The sequence below is a fragment of the Neodiprion virginianus genome, chromosome 1 (assembly GCF_021901495.1).
Source record: "Neodiprion virginianus isolate iyNeoVirg1 chromosome 1, iyNeoVirg1.1, whole genome shotgun sequence".
Lineage (NCBI taxonomy): Eukaryota > Metazoa > Arthropoda > Insecta > Hymenoptera > Diprionidae > Neodiprion > Neodiprion virginianus.
The window spans coordinates 28,579,816-28,590,014 of NC_060877.1; the positions used below are offsets into that span (position 1 = coordinate 28,579,816).

Sequence of the window (10,199 nt, forward strand, 5' to 3'; positions counted from 1 at the left end):
ATAGAATGGAACTCCGATGGAAACCACGTTGCATCCATTCATTCATAAGTGACGGCACGCGCTGACTGTAAAAATTCCATATTACGTAGTACTCGTTACGATGTTTCGTGCACGACTGTTGTTAACCAATGTTCTTTGAAATAGTGATTTTAAATTCTATCAGTATTGACGGGTTATACGGTGGCGGGCAACAGCCCTTGCTGGCATGCGAGCTGTTCGCAAATTTCATGTACTGGATAATAAGGTCGACATCACCGAATTCGAGAATTGGTCACGATAAAGTTCGATCTCGGCACGAGCAGTCGTCCGGTCGATGCAACTTGCTGCAAGTGTGTGAATGAATAAGCTCGAAGCATTGCAAATCGTGAATGGCATATTTTGTAACAAGGAGGTAAAAGCCCGATATTTCCGGGTCGAACGTGGGCCGCGTTATGCGTCGTGGATAAGCACGCTGTAACGTGAAATTTTAGAATGGCCCGCAACGATGGCACGTGGCTGACGGAAACTCCCGAAAAACGCGTTCCTGGCGGGGTAATCCGAGCGAATTCGATACTCGATAGGCCATAAATACTAGTCACTGATTCTTTCTTTGGGAATTCTGTAATTTCGTGCTATGGCGCAAGCAAACAACGTGCCAGAATAACAGCGATCCCGGCATCCGAGGAACCAACAGCTACCGATGACTACCGTTTTCTTCTTCGGATAACTTCATCTACCGATTGCCCGATGTGACCGTCCCTGACGTGCCTCAGAAGGACCTGGTCCAGCATCTACCGCCTACCGGAACCTCTCGTACCACTCCGGCGGCCGGCGTACAGGGATGTAAAATCTTCTCGTCAGCCGAGAGATCACTTGTCCAGAATGTCCCGGAGACGGCGTACATGGTAGTTCGCAGCCTCTGGTTCCGTGACTTATTGTTAATAATACCGTTTCGGATTGTTATCGCAGTAGAGAGTATCTTCGAGAACCGATGTCGCATTCCTGTCAGCAAGGACCGTTATCGTTGTAGGTCATGGTCCACGACACTGAAATGCACTACGTAGTCGTGTTGCTGCGTGAACTCTTGGTTATATCTTGGACAGATAAGATGAATACCGACCGAATTTAGAAATAGAATAATGAGTTAGAGAAACAAAGGGAGTTGAGCAAAAAAATTGACTCCCAACGAAGTTGTATTCTTGGATACAAATGAACACTTATTAATCCTCACGTAGATGCATATTTGCAAATTTTATGTGCGTGAAATCGTAAAATTTTTATTTTTGACTACTAAAAATGAACATTTATACTCATTAGCCGAAGTCGTGTACACGTATTTTCGTTGCTTGGTCAGTCAGTTTGAAACATTTTTGTAGACGTGCATTTTGCAGCCTGTGGTGCAATTTTCTTCTATCAACGACGGAGGTTGCGCTAAACATTTTCGATTATCTGTGCAGAAATACAAAACATATGTTGAATAAGAGTAAACATCGATGAATATTCATGAGAAAAGACTGTGTGACGTAATTTACTGTTTCTACTTTGGACACCAAAGAAATTACCTGTCATCGTAAAGAAACTTGAAATACGATAAATGTGTTTTCTACCAGGTTTGTGTATGAGGAAAAATCTGGATATTTGTATTGTTCTATCAATGAAATAAACCGTCAACCGATAAATCATTTTCTAAAAGAAAAATCGTTGTGAGCATTTAGCAAGCCGGTAAATATCCGGTTAGAATTTCAACAAAATGTATTATATTAGGTTCGCATGAATTATTCGCACTGCATATTTCATTTGTAACTGTATCTCAAGACTCACCCGATGAATGTATGTTCTCATCGCTTACTTTGTGTCACGTAGGTATGGATCCATCGGTTTACTCGAATATTTCTAGATGTGAGACACGCTCATTGCTCGCAGTGCAGAAATATATGATGCGATCGATTTTATCATCTGTAAGCATGTTGGTAGGTATGCGTATTAATCATAATATGTGAGATAATTTGCCACCGAAAAAATCAAACCAAACACATTGTCGTTTACAGATAGCGTACATTGATATAAACACGCGCAGAATGTCAGTATTAAAATACTCACCACTGTGAAATTTTGCAACGTAAGAGGAAAGATTTTGGCTGCACTAATTATTATCGGTTGGGATGATTTTATCGTAACTATTGATAACGAGAGATTTACAGATGACGTAGCGTTGTACCATTCTGAATTGTAGACATGCGTTCTGATAGCAAGACCCTTGAATGAAAAGGCTTACGTCAGTTGAAAACGCGGAGCACTTAGAAGGGACGTGATTTTTGTACCAATTCTGTGCATCTGTTTTCCCATGCATAGCTATAATATTGACGGAATCAAGCATGTAAAAGTAGGTAGCAAGTAATTTCGAAGGGTATCCCAGTAAATAGCGGAAATCGCTTCCAAACCATTCAATCTCAACTACGCTTTTACTGAATTTCCGGTCAGTGAGCGTCTCTTTATATAATAGCGCGTAATTAGACAAACGATTTTGCCACACGTGACGAGTTCATTCGGAATAATAAATTCAAAACAGACATAAGAATTGCGAAATTTTCTTCCGAAGTCTTTGATTCTGCAGACTTTGTTATACTCACTTGACTCGTCAAAGTATCGCTAACCAAACAGTAGACGAACACATTCGCCAGCGCTGTGAAACAGACGAACCCGTATTTCAGCGCAATCACGTGACTTTGTTCACTTTTTTGTAATTCCTATAACAGATAGCACTGCAGTTGAAAAATCTATATCAAATACTGTATAAACTTACGCATCACTCAGAAACTGTAATTTTGGTAGAGATACGTCAGAAATTGTCCATCGATTGGGTCTAGATCAGTTACTGTTTATTGTTAGTTGGAGATGTAAGTAATTAAAAGGAGTAACAAACGGTTTACGAAAGATGGTGGGCAAGATTCCCAACAATATTTCTGGAGAATAAATCATTCCGAACCTCGGAATAGAGTTATTATTCGCAACGACAAATATAAAGAAGAGGAATTGTGCTCTACTGAGATGTCCGGTTCAAATTTGATGATTTGCGATCGAGCCCAAGATTGATTTTTTCTCTGGTTTCAATTTCGAAACCACTATAAGCACGATTGAAAATAATTGTCCAAATTAATAGTTAAACAAAGACTATTCCGCTAATTATAGGTGAGCGATCTAGCGCCAGAAGTTCCATTTAACGGCTATTTTGATGTATCAGGTACCTCACGATATGAATGCCCTCCAAATATTACGATTGGACCAATAGGCCCAACGGTACACCGGAAGCGCGTTGATGCACTATTTCATTGATTTTTGCACTCACTGCAGTCGGAAAAAAAATATTTGACCCATAGTGATTTATGAATGAAAATAACTCTGGTCTCCGCAGCAGACAAAAGAACACATCGCATGTTTGGTATAAGGATGTAAGCGCCATCTCACGACCCTTTGTTGCAGAAAAAGGTAAAAGGGTGAACACTTCTTTCTAATATTATCTAGACTTAAAATATGAAAGTATGGTCAGAAAGGTTGAAATTGACTCGCAGTGAAATTGAGAGAAAAGTTCATACATACTGGTAAATACGATCTTTTGCTATTGATTCAGCCATAAAAACCTGAGTTGACTAATTCCGTAAGGTCGTATTTGGCAAAAATAAGCTCTTTTCACCTTTCTTCGGCTCAAGTATAAATTCATCGACTAAAAGCAAAAGGTCGTATGTACTGGTAAATACGATCTTTTGGTTTTCATGAAAATTGAAAAAATGATCTACTACGGTAATTGCTTGAGGGTATAACCACCAAAAATTATTACTGTTATTCCTATCATTCCAATAATTGATGATTCGGATAATCGAGATTCAGAAAATCAACATTCTCACTGTACAACTTTGTTACTTTCAATAAATAACGATTTTCTCTAGTTGGTGACAGTTTCGCATTTTTATAATAAAAGATGTTTGTTGTATAGTCTAGTGATCGAAATTTGGTTTGAATCTCGAATGGATTTTTGATTTACTTATCGAATATAGCTGAATTTTGGTTTATAGAATTTGAGTGCGTGTCGATCGAAATTGTGTGCTGCCACTCAACGAGGTTTTTCGTAAAAAGTAAATTGAAGGGGTCTAAAATTTAGAAATACTGACATTGTTGTACACCTCGTTGTACAATCGTATATCAAAATGGGAGCCAAGTAAAACTGATCACATACTTGTAAATTTTCGAATTACCGATACACTTTGAGTATTGCAACGTATTCGTAATGAAAAAATTTATTACCTACCCCAAGAAATGTGTGCGCGCTGGAACAGATGCCTACGAAAGAGATAGACACACGCATAAAGGTAATCGCACCGAAACATTCTTGTATGTCCTCTGCCACGCTGGAATTGAAAGTGAGTTTATTTCACAAGATCCAATAGTATGAAATTCCTCAAAACGAAGAAGTAAGAACCTACCTCAGTAGCATTTGGTGACGCTTCACCATCTCTTTGACATTCGTTTTGTGGCATTCGGAATCCGGTGAATCATATTTCATTCTTTCAATAAAAAGTCTGGAAAATGTAAAATTATCAGGGAAGTAAAACACCCGCCAATACGTAAAGGCCTACCACATTTTCGCGCGTCTATACGTACCCCAAAATCTCGAGTTGACCGGTAGTGTGTAGAACCGTAATAACGAAGAATCCATCTACTGCAGTGCTTACGACAAATGATGATGTCGTACACAGTATTTGAGCAGCGGCCAAAAACTTGAATCATACAATACCATTACATGAATGAATCGTCACTCAACTGTCATTTATCTAACGGGAAGCACCTTCGGAAAATGGCCTGAATCTTAATTGTAAATTTTACATGAAAATTAATATATTATTCCATTACTCATTGACAAATCAGTCTAATTTCTTTTTTTTTTTTAAATTCTATATATTTCTGTTGTCTATTTCTTACACCACGATATCGTTCCTCAAGTTATCTTTCTTTGCGTAATAAATAACGGTGCAAGCGATATGATTCATCGATCTGTAACTAATTTTTCACAGTGACTTCAATTGTTACATGTACCCAAGATTTTGATCGATCAAATTTAACAGAAATCTTGAATTTTCTGATACCGAATTCTAACAACTAGTCTTGACGGACAATCGAAATCTGGACAACACGAAATGCTAAACTCAATGCATCGTGAGGTATTTTTTCAATTGAACTCGGTATTAATGACTAATAATAAGTATTGGATCAAGCTTGATCAATCATAAATTCGGATCGATGTGATTTCAAAGCTTCAAAGCTATTTTCCGAGACCTTATTTTCATTCATTTTGACTTCGCCGTTTTGCAAGCGAAACAAGGTACCAAATCCAAACTTTCTGAGTCCTGTTCCTTTACTTGTATGTTTGGTCTAAAACCGACATTCGTCAGTAATTATTTGTGGTTCAAATAATGAATCATCGTATAAACCGATTGTTCCGAGAGAATCGTGGGCATCAACGTGTCACATCCTGGATGCCTAACGCTTCTGAATATTAGCCTCATTTTTGCATCACCTATTCAATTCCGTGGATTGATACATTCCTTTCTCATACTTGTAACTTTTATAATTTCGTTTTATCTCATTCTTATATTTCACTTTAAGTTTCGGTTTCTTTTATCTTCCAACCATTTTGAGAAACGTTTATTCTTGTTTATGCAAATCCTATAGTCACATAATATTAACGGCAGTCTGATCCCAAACAGACTTACGTGCACGTGCGTACCAGATGGACCACATCAGAGAACGACTGGTATCCTTTAAATATTGCAAGCTAACGGTCAAAGTATTTTCTCTTTTACAATGCCTTTTACGGCTTCAGCTATTCATCTAACCATGAAGGCCCAAAATACCATCTTGACATACGTAAATCTTTCGTATTGGTCCTCCTCCCATAAAACCGGAAGGAACTAACTACGGAGCACGCTAGAAAACCACGCGCTAAAGAATGAGCTCAGAACAGCGTTACAGTATGCAGAAACAGAGCAGTTATACAATTTCATCCAACTAGAGCAGTTCAACAAAATCTTTGAACGAAAACAGTTCGTCGTAAGTAAGCCTTCGATTAGAGTATTTCACAGAATCTTTTCAAATCTTGACGAATTAAATAACTCTGAAGAAATGTCGTAATTCTCTTCTTGCTTGAATACCATCATTTTATATTAATATCCAATCATTATAATCTCAACTCACTTTAAATTTGAATAAACTTGATCATTGTGTATAATTTATATATTGCGAGTTAACCAAATAAGTTACCTTCAGAAGCTTGAGTAAATCAAACTGGAAAGTCTATTAAACTATCTCCATTTCTACTTTAGTATATTCACCGGCGCCTGTTTGGCAGTGGTGAATTTTTTCAAATAGTATATTACCGGCACCTATTAGGCCTTCGTGAATTATCCTTCGTTCTCTTGAAAACCCCTTTACAAAACCCCGTTGTAGATAACAGTTCGAAAGCTTAGCGGCCGATTCTAAAGTACTAGCAGACATGTCATTCGTTCAGATAGAGACAATAATTTAGTTGTCGCAACCAGAATAATTATGCGTAAATATTGTCAATTTATATCATATCCAGTCACCGTCGAGCACACAGATCTTCGCATAGCATGAATCCTTAAGATCAACTAGAGGTTAGTGACAACTTTTTATTTCAAAAGCTCATCCGAGAGGGAAAGCCTCCGCGTTTATCTCAGGTAAATCGTGTTTTGGGACCTTCTGGCGAAATAATAATTCGTAAATGATCGTTGTCAGACGAATAATTTTGCAATCCACTATTGTCGCTCTGTTTCCACTACTTATTGCTGGTGCCTCCAATGGCAGAATCTCGAACGATTGACAGCTTCAGATTGCATTCAAAGCGACAAATACAAATCAGATCCAATCTCATTTGAGTTTTGAGTAAAATTATTCATTTCATAATCACCCGAATGATGTAATCTCGATCGTAATCGATACCAGGATACCAGCTGTGAGTCAATGGTAACATGTTATCCAGATCTGTAAGATTGTCGTGATGATTTGTAGCTGCAAGATAATCGACGATTAAATTTGTATCGACGATAAATAACACAAACAAGATGATGTAAACGTAAATATTTAAGGATCCGTAGTGTTTCATCATTATTTGTACTGAATCTGGTACGCTAGCCTGAATCAAAGTCTTATTTGCCAAGTTGATCCAATCTTCATCCATAGAATACGTTAGTTTCTTTATTAGTACTTTGTGCCAAGAAAAGGTGAACCACTTTCCAATGAAATATATTAACCCACTTGTAACGCTCAAATTGGAAAGAACTTTATTCATGTCGTGTCTAATTATGACGAGGCCACACACTAAACCGGAGAGTAGAAATAAAAAAATTGTCGAATGGAAGTACCACAATAAATTATACAGCTTCTCATTTTTTTTTTCTGGCCAAATTCCCATATAAATCATAAGGCAACGTAAGGCGCGAATTGCAGTAACAAACTGATCGCTGAACTTATCGCGATCCAGTATTCTTTTCGCCCTACTGCTGTTCGACATTTCTGTTTCCGCAGATGATACTTTCTAAAAATCCGATAAACCGAAAGGATATGATCCTCTTCTCGCTGAGGTTCGTCTGCGACTGGCCGATGGAACTACGAGCGTGTGGAATGAAACTTGCGTGTTGCCTGGGTATGAGTGAGGCAAGCCTTGCTCTGCGAGTCGCGAGTAACAGACCCTCCAAAGATGCAAGGGTTAGGGTTGTGCTTCATAAATTTTATATCCGGACTGATGCGACCGGTTCTCTGATAATTGTGGCCGTCAGTTGGGTGAAGTTTTATGTCAGAATTGCATACTCTTCAAAGTTTGAAATCACCCGAGTGTTTGAAGAAAAAACGGACCCTCAAAGTAAAAAGGTACGATAGAGGTTCGTTCGCGTCACTGTATAAAACGTTTTTCCCTAGATATCGGTTGTTCGTTACACATTTTGAGAAATAAGCCGTTCTCCATGCGTTTCACGAAAAAGTTCGTTTCTTTCACATTTTCTGACATAGCACGTCGGTCAATATTTTTATACGAAGACTTATTATGGATTACGTAGCTTTGTGGTTTGTTGAACGGAATCGCCGCCAACTTCAATCGTCATCATTCGCTATTCGTGTTTCAGAAATTATTACTCCGAAGTAATTATTATTTACCAAACACTATCCATAATATGCCAAGAATTTTTGTCTCTTCAAGCACCAGTAAGAATATAATGTGTAGGTGAATTGTTTACATCTGAAATTCTTTGCTTCGGATGGGAAGCCCCGTAAGACAAGCATAGCCGTCTAATAACTGATATGCGGATGTGCATATCTTTGTTTTTACGAGAAGAATATTTATATTATATAATTATATTCTATGGAAGAATACTAATATTATAATTTTCACGAAATTGTTTGAAAATTTTTCTAAAAATGGAGCATTTTCATCTGTAGAATATTTTTACGTCGTCTACGAGAGCTAAACAAGAACCTTAAATGCAACATTGTACCATTTACAGATGTGATGAATGAAAATATATTTTAGTGCTGAAATGACGTATCTACCAAGGCCTTTTATCTTCATTAATTTTTTCGGCTAATTTTTTATATATCAGGTATGACCTCACGAGATATACTTGTGAAAAAATTCGATTCGATTCAATTTGATCTAAATCACAGAAAACTAGCATCGATAATGTACTGGCAGAAATCAGGGAAATGAAATTACTAAGCTCGTTTTACATGAAGTAAAATACAACGACGCTACAAACAAAGATAAAACAAACAGTATTGGAAAGCTGCCGCCTAGTAAATATCAACATCAATGACTCATGCATTATAACGGCTTACCAAATAGCTGACAAAAACTGATCTATTTTGATCAAGCTTGTTCGCTCCTACGTGGAAAAGAACTTTTTACGAGGAAGCTAAAGAGATTGGATCGCAATCTCAAGCTGTTGCAAATGATCTCACAAAAGAAGAAAGAACTCTGAACACGTAATCATTAAAATCGCTATACCTACATGCGGGGTGGTCCAAATGAACGTTAACAAGGTTTGACCGCGACCTCCACCGAACCGGTCGCCGAATTATTTCCTACTTCTACTCCACCAAACATACAGTTTCTAATATTTCCAGATTTCTTCCACTTGCCGTTTAGGATTAAGTATTTTAGATCTCGTTTTCCATAAAAAAAAGTTGTAAAATGGAAAGGTTGTGTATTTTTCGGAAAGAATTTTCTGGAAATCATAAGTCATTAAGAAAAACCGTCTCGGACGGTTTTGACGTAATTCGGAAACAGCAGATGGTAAAACATGAACGACAAGAAGAGATCAATCCATCTGCCCGTCCCGTCGTATCTTGCAAGACCAAAATACCAAATCTGCGGAAACTACAGCTATCAGCCGATTTTAGAAGGAGCTTTCTCAGTCAAACATTAACTATGAGTTGAATGGTGAGTTTTGAGATTAATACGTACTCTCAACGAAAGTCGAGCATTGAGACGATCATAAAACAAATAGTCGATAGCTCGGGTGAGATTTTCGAGATGCGAGTGTTGATGGATTTTTTTAGACTGGGGAGCTTGCTCTGAAGAAATATATTGTCAGTTCTCGCAATGCCAATAATGAGTTGTGTCATATTTCCGGAATGATTAGTTGATCCCACGGTTCAGCCTCTGAATACAACTTTTTGTGAGATAGACGCACGCTGCGTGAAACGAACTCCAAACTCCACGGTCATGATAGAACGGCCATTAGCTCAAATTGAATGCCCAGAGAAAAAGAAGAACCGATACATCTGTAATTATACCAGTATTAGCGCAGCTCTGCTTTGCAGTTGCGCTTTTCTTTTCTCAAAATACGATATTTCAGCACCGAATTGTACCTTACACCATTCATACTTTCACGTGACAGAATTCCGATATTTTTTCAAGTGAAGACCCGATGACCAAGTTGAAAGGCGGTCACAATTACTGCCGGCAAAAGTTTTCATATCAAAATTGACACATTGTGCGAGAAAAGTCCGAGTATTTGGATAGCGGTATATATCTTGTCATGAACTTTCTCAATTCCTGACTTATAGAACTCATTACTTTACACTTCCGCTGGTAACTAACGAGTCCACCACCGTCAAAGAAGCTTTTCGAACTTACCCACTGCAGCAGACGACTC

At 38.0% G+C, this 10,199-nt stretch overlaps 1 protein-coding gene across 1 annotated transcript; it reads right to left on the reverse strand.

Annotated features, from left to right (window-relative positions):
* Positions 1-1,170: 1,170 nt before the first annotated feature.
* LOC124296888 (uncharacterized) lies at positions 1,171-7,826 on the reverse strand. The gene is made up of 8 exons (XM_046747283.1): positions 6,959-7,826; positions 4,636-4,751; positions 4,458-4,553; positions 4,283-4,382; positions 2,610-2,726; positions 2,080-2,235; positions 1,801-1,935; positions 1,171-1,428 (listed from the first exon to the last, which is right to left on the reverse strand). The coding sequence occupies exons 1-7, from the start codon at positions 7,559-7,561 to the stop codon at positions 1,873-1,875; spliced, it is 1,251 nt and encodes a 416-aa protein (XP_046603239.1). The 5' UTR covers positions 7,562-7,826; the 3' UTR covers positions 1,171-1,428; positions 1,801-1,872.
* Positions 7,827-10,199: the final 2,373 nt, after the last annotated feature.